General features: G+C 37.8%; 1 protein-coding gene across 3 annotated transcripts in view; it reads right to left on the reverse strand.

Annotated features, from left to right (window-relative positions):
- Positions 1 to 17,332, reverse strand: part of grik4 (glutamate receptor, ionotropic, kainate 4) — a 454,114-nt gene that overhangs the window by 123,014 nt on the left and 313,768 nt on the right. For all 3 annotated transcript variants that reach the window (XM_083549394.1, XM_083549392.1, XM_083549393.1), the window contains 2 exons: positions 17,000 to 17,178; positions 8,321 to 8,374 (listed from right to left, as the gene is read on the reverse strand). In XM_083549394.1, coding sequence (XP_083405520.1) covers positions 8,321 to 8,374; positions 17,000 to 17,178 — 233 coding nt within the window. The remainder of the gene's footprint in view (positions 1 to 8,320; positions 8,375 to 16,999; positions 17,179 to 17,332) is intronic.

Below are 17,332 nucleotides of genomic sequence, written 5' to 3' on the forward strand. Positions count from 1 at the left end.
TCATCACTCCTGCAGTAGTTGCCGAATCATCCAGCACCTCTTCAACACCACCAAGCCTCTGTCTGACCTCTTCCCTAAACCTTACACTACACTCTTCCTCCTTAAGTTTCCACCATCTTATTCTTCTTTCAGTCCTCACTCTCCTCCTCTTCTTCTTCGCCTCCAAAACCATCCTACAGACCACCATCCGATGCTGTCTAGCTACACTGTCCCCTGCCAACACCTTACAGTCTCCAATCTCCTTCAGGTTGCATCTCCTGCATAGCACATAGTCCACCTGTGTGCACCTTCCTCCACTCTTATACCTCACCCTATGATCCTCCTTCTTCTTAAAATAAGTGTTCACCACTGCCATTTCCATCCTTTTAGCAAAATCTACCACCATTTGCCCTTCCACATTCCTCTCCTTAAAACCATACCTACCCATCACCTCCTCATCACCTCTGTTCCCTTCACCTACATGCCCATTAAAGTCTGCCCCAATCACCAATCGTTCTTTCCTAGGTACACCATCTACCACTTCATCTAATTCACTCCAGAATTTTTCCTTCTCCTCCATCTCACAGCCAACTTGTGGAGCATAGGCACTGATGACCTTTATCATCATCCCTTCAACTTCCACCTTCACGATCATCACCCTATCAGAAACTCTCTTCACCTCCACTACAGTCTTACTGTACTCTAACTTCAGAATCACCCCTACACCATTTCTCTTTCCATCCACACCATGATAAAACAGTTTAAATCCACCTCCAATGTTCCTGGCCTTACTACCTTTCCACTTGGTCTCCTGAACACACAGCATATCTACCTTTCTTCTCTCCATCATATCAGCTACCTCTCTCCCTTTACCCGTCATAGTACCAACATTTAAAGTACCAACCCGAACCTCCACTCTCCTGCACTGCTCCTTTCCCTGCCGTCTCTGTAGACGTCTTAATCCTCTCCTTCTCCTTCTTCGGCCAACAGTAGCCCAATTTCCACCAGTACCCTGTCGGCTAACGATACCTGTGGCGGTCGTTGGTAACCCGGGCCTCGACCGATCCGGTATGAAATTCTCATTTGTGATCCGCATATTTGATTTGGCACATGTTTTACGCTGGATGCCCTTCCTAACGCAACCCTCCCCATTTACCCAGGCTTGCACTGGCTTGAGCATCCATAATGGCTGGGTTGGGAATTATAATGAATAATTAACAGAAACTGTTTAATGATCCCTGTGGGGCATTCTATTAGTGGCATGTTATGTCTAGTAGATACTAGATCCTACCGGATTCTATTAGGGATCATTAGAACATCATAAGCATTGGTGGTAGATGAAGTACACAAACCATGGACTTGAGTTATAGTAGAGATACACTAGGTAAAATATTACTCCATAAGAATAAAGGTGCTCCATTTAAATTGTCACTTGACTAAAAGTACTAAAGTATTTCCCTTCAAATATACCTTACATTTCCTAATAACCATGATTTATTATGACTATAATGTTTTTCTTCTTCTTCTTTTGGCTTTTCCTATTAGAGGTTCCCACAGCGGATCATCCATCTCCATACCCCCCTGCCTCTTTCAAACCAACTACCTGCATGTCTTCCCTCACCACATCCATAAACCTCCTCCTTGGCCTTCCTCTTTTCCTCCCTCCTGGTGGCTTCATCCTCAGCATTCTCCCACCGATATAACCCATGTCCCTCCTGTGGTCCCAGTGGAAACTCCTCGCACTGAGAGCAGTTTACATCCTGGGCCAGTTGAATTGGAGGGCCTGGGGAAGGAAAGCTCCACCCAAAGGTGGTTTAGCAGGTATGGCAGAGATTTTAGAGAGCCCAGGTGGATCTGTTTGCGACTTAGGAGACCTTGCACTGTCCCCTCTGGTTCGTTCTCTCTCATCCAGCACCATTGGGACTGGACACCATGGTGCAGATGTGGCCGAGGCTACGTACGTAGGCTCCTCAGTCCTATGTTCTGCTTGTGAATCTCTCGCACAATAGGCCGGGTCTGGTCAGTGTGGCACTATTGGACACTCGTTCCCAAAGTGCTGCGACGCAGCTCGAAGTACCTTCAGCTCTCCAGGCTCTTCTCAACCTGCTCCCTACTCTTACCACAAATCACAGTATCATCCGCAAACATCATAGTCCACCACTGCAAAAAGAAAAAGGGCTTAGAGCCGATCCTTGATGTAGTCCAACGTCCAACTTGAACCAGTCTGTCGTTCTTACTGCACACTTCACTGCTGTCACACTGTCCTCATACATGTCCTGCACCACCCTCACATACTTCTCTGACACACCTGACTTCCTCATACAATACCATATGACTATAATGTTCCTAACATATTTTCCTTACACTTGCATAATCAACTCAGTTTATGTAAAAAGACTCTAATGTTACTCTTAACACACTGATCTCTTAAATGAATGATCAAACAATGATTTATATTCAATAAAAGTATAAAAATAATTTTCATTTATTAAAAAAAATCATGCAAATAAGTTCACAGGTGCTGTGGCCTAAGTTAAAGCCGGGAGTTTCTTCCATCATTTATTCCTCTAAAAATGTTCTGCTTGCTGCTGAACTGATGCTGAACTGAATGTTCGTGCTAAGTAAATAAAACCAAGCTCAAAACAGAGCGTATGCTCTACATTGATTTGTGGCTTGCTGCATGCTTGACCAGTTAAGTTTTTATTCACTCATAAATAAGAAGAAGAGATTGATTTTACAAAATGTATTTAAGTAAGATATTTGACTTTAAAATGTAATGAAAATACGTGATAAGCTACTTAAGTACAGTAATGAATTTAACCAAGATTATTCCAAGAAGTTTGTACAGTATTTTCTTTGGTTTGATAATGAATTTATGATGTACAAATACACTTAATAATGTAAACTATTCACTGTTAATAGCTAATGGTTTGTAATTGAATTTACATAGAATTAAATTTACTGGTCGCTGCCAATCTGCATTTTGTTGTTTTGTCGATCGATCGATCGATCTATCTATCTATCTATCTATCTATCTATCTATCTATCTATCTATCTATCTGTCTGTCTGTCTGTCTGTCTGTCTGTCTGTCTGTCTGTCTGTCTGTCTGTCTGTCTGTCTGTCGGTCTGTCTGTACCTACCTACCTACCTACCTACCTACCTACCTACCTACCTACCTACCTACCTACCTACCTTTCTACCTACCTGTACTGTGCATATACAGTATATAATGGGATAAAGCATGCTCAAACTGGACTTGCAATGCTACTGCATATAATCCTTAAGCATATGAGCCTACAGAAAATTTAACTGTATGCTTTAAGTGTATTATCCACTTATTTGTACCACAAACACCTAACACTGAATTTGAACACAATTAAAAAACTACTCCCTATTATACTATCGCTTTGTTATTACATCCTATTTTTTTTTCCTGAAAGTCTCTACAGAGTTTCAGTAAAGAGTAGGCAGCCGTGAGAGGCTTTCACAACATTTCTCTATGTGATAAAAGGAGAAGCCACTTTATAGTTTCTAAACAGCCTGTTATAAAGAAGCAGTTGAAGCTGTAAACAAAGAGACGCAATACTAGCTGATGTTCTTGGTAGATCAGGGGATGAGAGGAAAAGAAGGCAGAATATGGCAGCTCTTAAGAAAGAAATACAGGGAGAGATGAGAGCAGCAGTGTATTAGTGCCAAAATCCAAACAACAGGAGAGAGGAGTGTGTGTGTGTGTGTGTGTGTGTGTGTGTGTGTGTGTGTGTGTGTGTGCGTGTGCGTGTGCGTGTGCGTGTGCGTGTGCGTGTGTGAGAATATGCAGTGGTGGGAGAGAATTCAAAAAGACAAGGAGGAGTTGAGGACAAAGCAAAAGATAAGGACTACCAAAAAGAACCCTGAAAGAGCGAGGAAGAGAAAGAAAAAGAGCGGACATGTGAGAGAAAAAGAGTCAGTGTATGTTGACAGTGATGAATGAGCTGCAAGAGCCTTTCCTCGAGTAATTTACAAATGTAACAGACTGCAATGAAATGTCATGTTGTGTGCATAAATGTGAAAAGAGAAATTTGTTTTGCTGTGTTTGCTCAACTGTTTGTTTTGTGTTTGTTTCCAGAGAGATGATGCAGTGACGCAAAAGTCGTGTCATGTAGTGCGGTATGCTTCATATGATGACACCTAATAGCATTTTATATAACGTATCTTTCATAACATAATGCTGGAAATGATACAGAAGGCTTAGCAAATGTTAAAACACACAAAAGTGCCTTTAAATGTTTGCATATTACATTACAGTAAATTTGAGAAAACATACCCCAAATGTCAGTATGCATAAAAATAATATATAAATATGATATAAAGGACCCTTAAATATTGATTTTAGAGCTTTAGACTATATACTACGTAAGGTCCCCTGGTGGTCTAGTGGTTAAGATGCAGCGCTCCCACCGCTGCGACCCGGGTTCGATTCCCGGTCAGGGAACCATCCCCAGCCACTCTTAGTGCCGGTCCCAAGCCTGGATAAATTGGGGAGGGTTGCGTTAGGAAGGGCATCCAGAGTAAAACATGTGCCAAATCAAACGTGCGGAGGATCCGCTGTGGCGACCCCTAATGGGAGAAGCCGAAAAGAAAGTTTTAGACTATATACTACGTATATGTATTGGCACCTAACTATATTTATCTGTCACCAAATACTGCATTTGCACGAGACTCGATTATGTCATGGTTTTAGTGAAGTCTTGGCTCATTGGTGATACAGTACATTCCTAACCAAAGTGGTCTGGTTGGGAGCAGTGTTCAATTGGAAAGAAATAATTATAACAGATGTATTCCTTGCAGGCTGAGAAGCAATGTGGTGCCGCATGGGTAGTCTGGCCATGTGTTCTTTGGTATAAGGTCAAAATACATCAACTAGCTGAAATTGAGTGCAGTCCATCTGGCCCTGATTCCGCTTGCTGGGTCTTGGACTTTGCTTCATGCTGGTCTGCTCAGATACTGCTGCAAGGGACAATTGTAAAAACCATCAGGATGGCAATAATCAGTTTCACCATATTCTCAAGTGGGCATAACCATAACTGGCCTTGCAGAGAGCCACAGAACCATTAATCGAAGCTCTCTGTTGACCTATACACTTATTAACATCTTACCTAAGGGAACAAGGCATCTATAATCACCATAACCCTGTACAGTGGTATGAGACCCCCAGTCTTTGGCTGAAGTCCCTCACTCACTTTATGAGTCTTTGCAGTATAGGGAAAACATCTGTTCTGGAAAACTGCCTTTCTGCTAGGAATAATTTAAACTATTGGTGCACTGGTGACTCTGGGCTGATTTTGAGGCTGGACCCGGGAGTTTTTTGTACTTTGGAAGTCCATCCTTAAATCCATCCATTCTTTAGACTCAAGACACAGAGGGCTCCCTAGTTTAAGCAGAGGCTGACCATGGCCTATAGTTGGGCTGGACACTCAGACCCTTCTCTAAGAAGCCTGTTCTCCTTATGAAGCTTTTAGGTGTGCTGTTTGAGGAAGTCTGTGCATTTGCTACCTGGAGCATCTCAGCATACACAGAACATTGAAGAAAGGAGATCACATACTGACAATAAAGGCATTGAAGTTTTACACTATTCCCACTAGTTATGTGGTGTCAATGCGAACACTGAGTGCACCCCAGGCCTTCTCAACTTACATCAGTACCAGAAGAGTAGAGGTTATTAAAACAGTAAACAAGAGCTAAATGTGGAATAGTGTGTTCGAAAAGCACATATAAATCGTATTGTCAAGTGTCCGCAAACATTTTTCCATATAGTATATTATGATCTACCACATGATTACTTTTGTTTATTTCCCAGATATTATTCAAAGTGGCATTTTGAGGTGGAATTTTTAAACATATGCTATAAAATTAAGTGTTCCCCAAATGCAAGACAGTTATAGAATTACAGAGAGAGCCAACAGCTGCATTGTACGAACATTCATTTGAGCTACACATTGTACTTAAATCATGCTGTTATGATGCCTAATAATAGACAGCAATAACTATAATTGATTACTATAGGTAACTGTAACACACAGGGGGGGAGAATTGTATATTTAAAGTATTAAGCATCCCCAGCAGTCTAAAAAACAGGGTTTTCTTATATAAATGGTTTTAAGAATCCCTTAGTACCAGTCAAACAAGTAATGAAAACACTATTTCACATGGCAAAGCATTATTGCTTATACAAATCTCACAGCAATGATCTCTTTATGGCTTACCAACAGGGAAAGCAGTCATGCCTAAATGCAATATTCCATAATTATTCAATACTATTTTTTGTTCTTTTTCTTTAAAGAGGCTTAATTGTGGAAAATAATGTTCATGTGTTATTATGAAAAAAGTATTGTAATATATTTTTTTAGTTTAGCAATGACAAAATCTCTGCTTTTTTAATGTTCCCAAATCACAGACTTTAACAATCAAATCAATTCCAAAATGGGAATACATACTTTGCTGAAATCAGCAAATCCTTCACAAATATGTGCATTTTTACAAATCATTGCAAGCTAGTACGTAATTAAGAATTGTAAGGGGTTTTTTTTGTATTTAAAGAGACGGTATGTCATTTTTCAACATTTCTGTCGGCATAGAAAAATCAATCTGTGTAGTGCTTCTCTTGAACCATTGTTTTTCACCCAGTCTTTTGAAAGGAGTCAATAATTCTACTGCATTGTTGCCATGTGTTGTTGTCATGCTTTGTAGTGTATAAAAATTGTTATTGATCACACAAGGACATTTTGCCTATCAAAAAAACAACAACAAAAAAAACAGATAGTCTGAGATGCACAGACTAAAGGGCTTCTTCCTTGTGATGTTTCACAGGAAGTTAAACATAACCCGACCACCTGAGACAAGTGTCAAAATCAGCCAGCATACCCTACAGTCTGTTTTTCTGTATTACTGAGCATCAACAAATCTTTGTCTGGGAATGTTCGGCAAATGTACATTTCTAAAGCAGAATGTGTCCCAGATGCGGCAAAATTAATACTTAAGGTTTTATAAATAATAATCATTAAAATAACAACTGAAGACAGGCGAAACTATCAAACACAAGATTCATTCAGTACAAAATTGCTTGTAAGCTATAAATACGCCAATTTCTAAGATCTAAGAAACTGATTAAATATATCAAAACACCACATTTCATTTAGAACATTGTAATAATTTTATTTGCAGACATAAAAAATGATGATTTCTTAAATCCAGCTGGCAAATCCATCTTGACATAATCTGTTTCAAGCACTTCTCAAAAAAGTGGAATTAGTTTCAAGCACTTCATAAAGAACTAATCATTTTCAGTCGTATTGGTTGAGATAATATAATGCTTTGATTTATTGTGGGTTTTTTTAAAGATTTTTCTCATAATATACTATAATATAAAGGCATGTAAATCATACTAGGAAGCAAGCTTTAATGCCCGTACCCTCCAAATCAGCAGTACGCCTTTGACACTCATTGAACAAAAGAAATGCCCATGGGCAGCAGACACACTGCTGTTCTAATGTAGAGTAATAATGTAGAGCTCACTACCCATTCATACACATGGGCCACAAAAAACCTGGGACAAATCCTTCAGCATGATGGCTGCAATGTGAGTAAATGGGATTAGTTATCACTGCTACTAACAGGTGTCTCATTATCACATGCTGGAATATAAAAAACACCTGTCCGCTTCATCGGTATACTGGCCACTGTTCATGTCTCATAGGCCATTTTTAAGAGGCAATAATGACATAATGAAGACAGATCTTTGTCAGTGGGAGGATCATTTTGTAGTCTTTAGGATGACTGTAACACAGAGAGGCCAGAGGGACTGCAGGAACAGAGGACAAGTATTACTGGAAATGAAGCGTATTCAAGTTGGACAGAAGTGAATAACTGCTGATTTACTGTATAGGCTGTGCTGAACGCTTATTGAGTTCACAAAAAGCTAAAGAAAAATGTGATTATATTTGTTCATGCCTAGTAAACACCCCAAGTAGTAAAAGGCAGTGTTCAATAACTCAAAATCTATCTATTAGCACCAACTCAACATTTACTTGACTTCCCATAACCACAGAAAAGTTCATATTTGAAGTTTCCTTCATAAGAGATTAAATGCATGGGCAAGTACAGAAAGATTTACTGTCTATTATAATCCCATTTTGCATTGCGGTTTGCCCTTGGGTTTCACTGAACAATATAAATCATATATGAAGCATATAATGAGGAACAGATATATAAATGTATACCATAAACGGCATCATTGCCATAGTTGGACTTTACATCATTAATTCAGTAGGAGAGAGAGTAGCAGGTCAAGTCAAAGACACTTACCAGCGAGGTGAAGATGTAGGTATAGTAGACAGATAGCATCCCTAACTCTGACGCCTGTGGGAAAAGTAGACAGAGAAAAGAGAGCAAACTGTGACAAGAACATCACACATTGCATACACTTATAATGAAAGCCTAATTTCATTTGCCAAAAGTGGAAATGCATTGTTTTTATCTACGCTTTAAGGTTGCCTACAGTGTTTTCCTCCTGTTGTGCAACTGAAAACACATGGTGTATTGCTTTTTAAACCCCCTTTTGAGGCAGATCAAAGACAACAATGAAGCATGGCACTTATGACCCTCTAAACTATTCTATTCATTAATTCCCCATTGTTACCTGGGAAACAGCCAAATCATCGTGACTGTGTTAGAAAATATTATTAATCACTTGTTATGAGACTCTATGAAGGCAAAGTGGACTCGCATTGTGCATGAATATGCATTGAGGGACTAGATCTGCCATGCAACCGCAGGACTTCCACGGACTTGAATAGCCATTATTATTTTTTATAAGGTTTACTTTCCAAGGTTTTCCTCTTTCATTTCAATGTTCTACCTTTCGAATCATCCTTATTGCCATGGGCAAACTTTGACAGTCTAGATTTACTTAGAATGTTAGCTACTCTGTCTTTCTGATATGTGGCAGCCATTATTATGCTTGATGATCAGATTCAGTCAGGGTGCTATGCAAGGTTCCTGCTCCTGCTGTGAATGTTGGGATTAATAATGTCTACAGTAAAACTGTTACGCTTGCTAGAGCCTCAATGCCATAACGAGAGGCATGTACTTGCCTCAGTGAGTGGGGGCGTGCGTTTTCATTTGCAAGAATTTTCTAACAGAATGGGTTTGCTAGAGAACAAACCTCATTGGAGAGTAATAGCAATTGATGCTTTCCTTACAGGCTAGGAAGTTATGTGATGCTACACGCATGCCAAGAATGTAAGCCACCCTTATTAACAAGACACATTAATCAGTTTGCAATTAATTGTGCTTCGACTGGCCCTTGAGTTCTCCTTCACTGGGTTAAGTGTTTGTTTGCTCAGTCATCTACACCAAATATTAGGGCAGGACAAGGCCAGGAAGCTCTCTTTGCTTTGCAAAAGGATATACTGGCCCCAAACCGTTTCTTTCTTCCCATCACATCATTATTATAAATTTATTTTTTTCTGCAACTAGGCCAAACAGTCCTGCTTATGGCTTGTGGTCAACAAAATATTGGTATTGCTACCACTTATATAGATTGTAAGAACCTTCCAGATGCTAGAAATTTGGACCATCTTTATGAAAAGTGAACTAGAAAGAAGAAATAATAAATAATAAATGCATCCCTGAATGCAAGAACCCATAGTACATGGGGTCTTGTATTCTTTTAGATAGAAGCTAAATCCAGTGAACTGCCTGATTCCAAGACATCAGCATTTCTCCAGGGACTGCTAAACAGAGGCAAGTCCACCCTTATAGACTACAGATGTTTGTTGCTGACATTTCAGCACACAACAGCTTGAAGGATGGCATATCTCTAGAGAGGATTTACCAGGTAAATACAGTACCCTTTGAAAGTATTAGAAGGGTAATTCTATTGTTTTGCACTAGACAGGAAAAATAGGTTTGAGATCAAAAGATTAATATGAGACAACAAATTAAAACATCCTCAAATTTATATTAGAAATTTAAAACAGAGGACATGACACCTTTAGTGTCAGGCACTTAAAATATTTTTGAGAAATAAACGTTTGGAACAGATCATATGAAAGTAAATTGAATTAAATAACAGGTAATATGTGATTTACCGTATTTTTCGGACTATAAGCCGCTACTTTTTTCCCACGTTTTGAACCCCATGGCTTAAACAACGAAGAGGCTAATTTATGAATTTTTTCTGGGTTTTTCCCGGTTTCACAAACTTCAAGCCAAAAAACTGAACCCCATAACATTAGACCAATAAAATTTCCGAAAGGAAACGAAAAAACGCACCTCACCTGTGTTCTGAGCTGCACGGCATCGGGAGAAAAAAAGTTTTTTTTAAACGCACGACGATGCCAAAAGATAAACTCCCGAGAGAAATAGTTGTGAAAGGAAGGAGGAAGACAGTGAACAATTACTTTCTTGGTAGGCTACATTTAGATACAAGCCGTTGTAACGTCTTGAGTCTGGGTGAAGGGAGAGCTCGCTAACTCCAGTTGCAACAGAAATCATATAAGCACAGACAGGTTTCCAAAAACCTTTTTTATTTTTCTTGGCAACAACGTTATGGGTTAGTCAAAAAACTTAGAAATGAGCATCAGAAAATAATAAGGACATAATCCCCGTCTTGCACACACGCAGTAGTAGCGGAAAAATGCAGTGCCAGGCTATTCCCAAAATACCCCTATGCTCCTAAAGGAAGCGCAACATATTTTACCCGTTACACCGTGTGTAACGTGTCTTTCGTTAAAGCCTGTGTAAAGATAATTAGTTTGCGGCTTATAGACAGGTGCGGCTTATTTATGTTCAAAATAAAAATATTTGTAAAATTCAGTGGGTGCGGCTTATATATGGGTGCGCTTTATAGTCCGGAAATAACGGTATATGCTTTTTTAAAATGCATGTTCAAAGAAATGGTTTAAAAAATCAGGAGGAAAATACCAGGAAATGAAAGCTATCTAACACTATAATCTATTGCCCTGTATACATCTTTTGATTTAAAACCCAAATGTCTTTAATGTATAGTAAAAAAAAAAACTCTACTTTAAAAAATACTTTCAAAAGAAATTGCATGTTTATTGACATGTGAAATCAATTCAGCTAGTAATCACTTCTGCCTCTCTCTTTACCCATGTGGCCAAAACATATATCCCCTAGTTACAAAGTTGATTGGATCCAGGAGGTTTCTTCTGCCAATCATGCTTCTCCAAGTAAATGCATCATTCCCAACATGAGCATTTAAGTCATTGAGGTGTGCCAGAAGCACTATGAAGTCAAATAAAAGCACACTCTTGAGTACATGCTCTACCTCCTCCTAGAAAGCTTAGTACTCCAAATGTCATTTGAAGCATTTACCTAGTCAAATTCCCCACCAAAATCATTGAGGTCCTCTATCCCACTAAAGAAATTCCAAACGAGAGGCCATGATAAATTGATGGTGTCCTTGAGGAACTCTGGAGGTGGATAAAGATAGCCCTAGATCAAGAAGTTTGGTACCACTGTCAATATCGGATAACTGCTCTTCTGGTTATAAGTTCATATTGTATTGGTACCCAATATACTATGGGGTGACCCTGTGGTTGGAACTAAGATTTCTGCCTTTGGTTCTCTCATCTAATTTTGTAAATCAATCAATTGACTTTGCATTGTTCCATGAAGGCAAACCTGCAGAATGGTAAATTCCCTGTGGTACTGCTTGGATAGAACAATGCTCCACATTTCAAGTGGTTATCTTTCACAGCAGACAGAGATATATAGGGGGCTCTCTTGTCCCTATCATGATAGATGGGCTATATCATGCTATGTCACTCTATGAGCTATGTCTTCTCTTCATGCACATTACTGGCAGGAATTCCACTCCAGGAAGACTCCAGTGTTGTTCATTGTACCTTACCCCAGTTCCACAAGATTAATAACAACACTCCAAATGGTGTGACTGTGGTGGTAATTTGAAAACATATTTAGGCCCAAAGTTTTATGTCTCATAACACTGTGTCATATGCTATGCAGATGATTCTCAATACCCCCTGCAGCTCTTGAGAATCAGGCAACGCATAATGCTATGGAGAAGCATGGAAGACCAAGACTTTTGGTTTAGAGTACCATTATAAGTATTATGGAGAATAGAAAGAATAGGCTGTCTAAATATGATGAGTGGCACAGACCATCATCTATCTTTTAAAATGACTACTCTGTCTTTAAAAAAAACAAGTAAATGTTTCTGGTGTTGTTAAAGTTCCAAAAAAACATTTTCTGAAAATCTTAATCAAATTCCATTTTCTTAAAGAACCACAATTTAGCCTCTGAAATGCCCTGCAACCTTTATCAATCTCTCTACAAAATATTCAAAAGCAAACAATCTTACTCACAATGAGAATAAATGATTCACTATTTCACTGAAGAATACCCATAATAATTGGATGGCAAGCATGGCAATTTAGAAAACTGTTCTTCATTGTGACTCTAATAGACTTTCAGCAATAGAAACTCTTCACTCAGTTTTCAAAGCTTCATGAACAATAAAATGACTGATTCAACATCATCATTTCAATGATCAATCTTTTTTTTTATCAGTGTGATTAGTGGCATAATTATCAACATTTCTTCGAGACATTATGCACACATGACTGAACTATAAAAAAAAAAGCATAGACCTCAGAAAGTCCTCCTACACCATCCACAAAACTACTTAAGGAATTAAATCAGTAATTGACAACCAGACAATAACAGAAGCTGAAAATACTGAGAAATGTTTCATGCCAGTTCAGTGGCCAAATGCAAGCTAAGTAAGGGTCCTATCAAGTAAATATGAGCTGCAGTTTAAAATTGTTGGTCATCCTAATAATGCTTCAAATTAATTTAGGTATTAAATTGTATAAAATTTAATACCTAAATTAATTTAGGTATTAAATTTTATCCAATTTAATACCTAAATTAATTTAGGTATTAAATTGTATAAAATTTCAGACGTTTGAGCCATTTTGAATAAACAGGGTTAACAAATTGAATTCGGCTTTCTCAAATCCTACAAGAAAAAAACATTAGAACAGTGTATGTAAGCATTAGAAGGATAAGGGCACAATAGCACAACAATTACAGCTTTACTGGAATGCAACATTCTACTACTAGTACTATTAAAATTACTACTAGTATTATTATGATAACTATTTGAGGATTATAACTACTACTTTTGCTGTTACTATGACTACTATTACTACCACTATTAGTACTACTATTGTTTTAAATTTCAATATTTCAATATTTATTTAACTTTTTTTTTGTGGTTCAGTAACATCTATCTATCTATGTCAGGGATCCACCTGCCACGCCCCCCTAGGTAGCTGCCTTTGCTATGCCGTGGCCGGCTTTGATTTCTGACAGCTGTGACTCGCTAAGGTTACGACTATATAAACTCACATTCTCGAGTCACAGGCTGTCGGTTCTTGAAGGTCATGCTGGTGATCTCGTGGATCCTCGACAACCAGCCTTCCCGTTCCGTCTCCTGACTCCATCTCCTTTATGGATTACTCTTAGCCACTGGAGTTTACTTTCATTTGTGGATATTGCTTTCCTTGTTGTATTACTCGTCCCGAGCGGATAACTTTCAGTTTTGAGTTGAATAAATAATGATTGAGTTACTTCCGCTTCCGCGTCATGATCGCCACCCTGACTAACTATCTATCTATCTATCTATCTATCTATCTATCTATCTATCTATCTATCTATCTATCTATCTATCTATCTATCTATCTATCTATCCATCCATCCATCCATCCATCCATCCATCCATCCATCCATCCATCCATCCATCCATCCATCCATCCATCTATTACAACTGATATGATTAAAACTACCACTATTACTACTAATAATAATACATAGGTAAGTGTTGTACAGTAAGTGGGAAAATGGTTTTCACCTGTGAACTGACACCAGGCAGACAGGAAAAGAGATAATAAAGAATGGCATTACACTAAATATTCTGACTTTCAAAGTAACAACTTAAGGCCTTAAGGGCCACCAAAGAGAAGTGAAAACAGTGGTTCAATCTAAGAAGGATTCATTTGTAGTTTTAGATAACAAGCAAACCGTTTGCAGAGAGACGTTTTCTCAGCTCTGTACAAGTCCTAACATGCCCTGCTTTTGCTCTTAGATTGTATATTTCTGATTTATTGAACAAAATGAGGGAAATAAAATCAGTACAGCTGCCAAGTGAGTATTTTCTGCTTAGAATAATTTTGTCCATGCATGAGTATTCTATAATGTAAGAATTGCCCCTGCAACTGACCATGTAATTGGAACGTGTGCACAGAAGCAGCAGTGTGAGCACTGCCAAACAGCTCTGCCATGCTTGGCCATATCCTCTGTTGAACAGCAGCTAATTCTCCTCTGTTATTTTGCATGCATGCTCCTAACTTAGAAAGAGAGGGTGTGTCAGAAAAGACAAAGAGGCCAGGGAGATGCGGACAGGTGAGAGTAAAAGCAAACTCTCACTGTTGTGAACTGCATGTATCATTGGCAAAGCAGAGAACCCACTGTCACCTTAGTAACAAGAAAAGCCAAAGATGGTTTAAGATGACACCTTGAATACTTGAATGCCAAGAGGAGTGAATAGAAGAGAATGTATTGCTGAAAATATAACTGACAGCCTTTGAGACTTCAACAAGGGAAGTTAATAGAGTGGATGGGCTCTGGATATATTGAATTGGGTATCTGTTCACACAGTTTATATAAGTCATTTGTGTTCTGTGAAATTACATGTAGATTATGTGGCAATACACTGCTAAACTGTGTATTGTACAAGTACATTAATGCTTTAACATAATACATTAACTGCCACCTTTTTTGTAGAAATCAATAACCTTTCAAGGAATGCTACCCAGAAAGCATTTGATTCAGTTAAAACTTGACCTGCTCTAAAAAATAAAGGTACATCTGTTGCCATGGAAAAATACATTAAACAGTCATATGTATATGGACATCTCAAAATCACACCCATACACTATGTTGGTTTTTCCCAGTCAAGGTTGGTGTGGAAGAACTCAAGTGGCCTGCATTGATACAGTAGATTCATAGTAATCCAAACCCTACTGTAGAGCTCTGAGATAATTGGAATGCTGAATATGCACCAGTTCCTCTTATCCCCATTACTGGCTAAGCTGAGTAATGCTTTTGTGGCTGAATGGACACAAATACTCATAACCCTGCTGTGAAACGTAGTGGAAAGCCCTCCTGGCATAGAGATTATTTGTCTAGACATTCATACTGATCTAATTTTGATGAAAAGAACCATGAAAATGAGTGCATGAGAACCATGATCATGAGTGCACAAGTGCTACTTAAAGATCAGCAGTGCACTAGAAGACTTCATTGTGACAACAGGCCATTTTTGATCTGTATCAGATACTAATTATGTCAAACCACAAATCAACAGCTTGCAAACATTCTCAATGTTCGAGCAAATAACATGGGTAATTTCATAAGATTTCTAGGTATATTCTCAGGGTTACTTTAATCCTGTACAATTTAGGTAAACATTTGCCTTCATAAAGTGCAATTAGGAAGCAGTGTTGAAAGTTAGTTATGACTGACTATTTCAGACAATTATATATTAGGCTTCCTTTAAATGTCTTCCCTTATTGTTATTGTGTTATTTGTTTTTCTAAGTTCTATATTATCTTTTTAGTGAGACATGATTTTTTTATCTATATTTAGTCTATCTTGTTTCTAGTCTGTTTTCTGTTGCAAATGACAGCAAATTTCACTTAAAAAATGTAATCATATTTATATATATTTTTTACCTAGTATCTTTCAGTCCACAAGTAGTTTCAACAATCTGAATCAACTTTTTTGTTGTTTTTTACAAGTCTGAAAACAATAAGAATGATCCCTAAGTATCTTTTGACCTATTGATTATTTGAACTTAACTTACCAAGTGCTTAGGGAAAGAGGGAAATAGAGTAGAAGTGGGAGGAGAATTTCTAGAACCAAAGGAAATTGTAGAATAAGAGAGCAGGAAGAAAATTAAGGTAGGGCATTCAACAAAGTGTTGAATTACATTTTATATATATAATTTGGTTGAAATAGAGACATACACTGACAGAAATAGGGTTTTGCCTTTAGGTCTGCCTTCATCAAGTAAAATTCATGCTCAGTTTGATTCAGGTCAGATGATTGACTTGGTCATTAAAGAACATTTAATTTCTTTGCCTTACAATTTCTTTGATTGGTTTTAAAATATCCTTTGAGCCAATGCCCATTATCACTGTGAAGCTGGCAATACAGCCTTATGAATATATTACAGAATTCATAGAGCTTCTTTTGTTGGCAGTCACATCATTTATAAATACAACGGAAGTTCCACTAACTGCTATACACACACATGCCATAGGATAAAATGCTATTCTTTAAATCATAAACAGTTCCTTCACTTTTCTGTTTTCTTTTCTTCTCATCATTTTCGTTCAAATCATTACAAGCTGATTTAGTCTCATGTCCATGGGATAAAAAAGAGTATAGGCTTATTAAGAAACTTTGGGGACTCCAATCCCACTATAAACATGCTGAGGTAAATACTCTGTATATTTATTTATTTTTTAATTTTTTAATTTTTTTTATTTTACTGTAATATAATTTCCCCTATACTCACTAGTGGATTATTTCTTGTTAAAGTAATGTTTTTGGTATATCTCTGACGTTTTCTTTTTTTTCTCATTCTTTAGGAAAATTATGGACTTCATTATTCCTGTATATGCAAATATGTAATATATTGTATATATTACATATCAGCAAAAATCCACTTATTTGCAAAAAAAAAAGGGAATAACACAAATCTGTCTATAGAACAGCTGAGCAGCTCAAATTACAGCTGAAAGTTTTTATATTGCTAAACTAATAATTACTTTGTCAAAATAAAAACAAAAAACATAGAAATAGATCATGGATTCACGTAAATGTATTAATATGTAACTTGTTCTTGTGGTATGCAGGTTTTCTTACCCTCTCCAGGATGATGTGAGACATGGTGGCATTGGCATCGACGATGATGGTGGCAGTCTTGTCATCACGAATCTCTTTGAGGAGGGGAGTAGGGTCTTGGCTGTCATCCAACATGCGAACAGAAAGTGTTTCCTTGGAAATGAGAAACTGTCGCAGTAACACTTCCAGGTTTAATAGGCCTGTTGAAAAGGGACGCACACACACACACAAACCAATAAATATGTGTAAGTCTTACATATAAGTCTTAAAATATAAGGCAGTTCAGTAATATTTCAACTCTCCATATTTGTTCTATACGCAGTAGTTATATAAGTACTAAACAATCCATATTCA

Source organism: Silurus aristotelis (genome assembly GCF_946808225.1).
Source record: "Silurus aristotelis genome assembly, chromosome: 8".
Lineage (NCBI taxonomy): Eukaryota > Metazoa > Chordata > Actinopteri > Siluriformes > Siluridae > Silurus > Silurus aristotelis.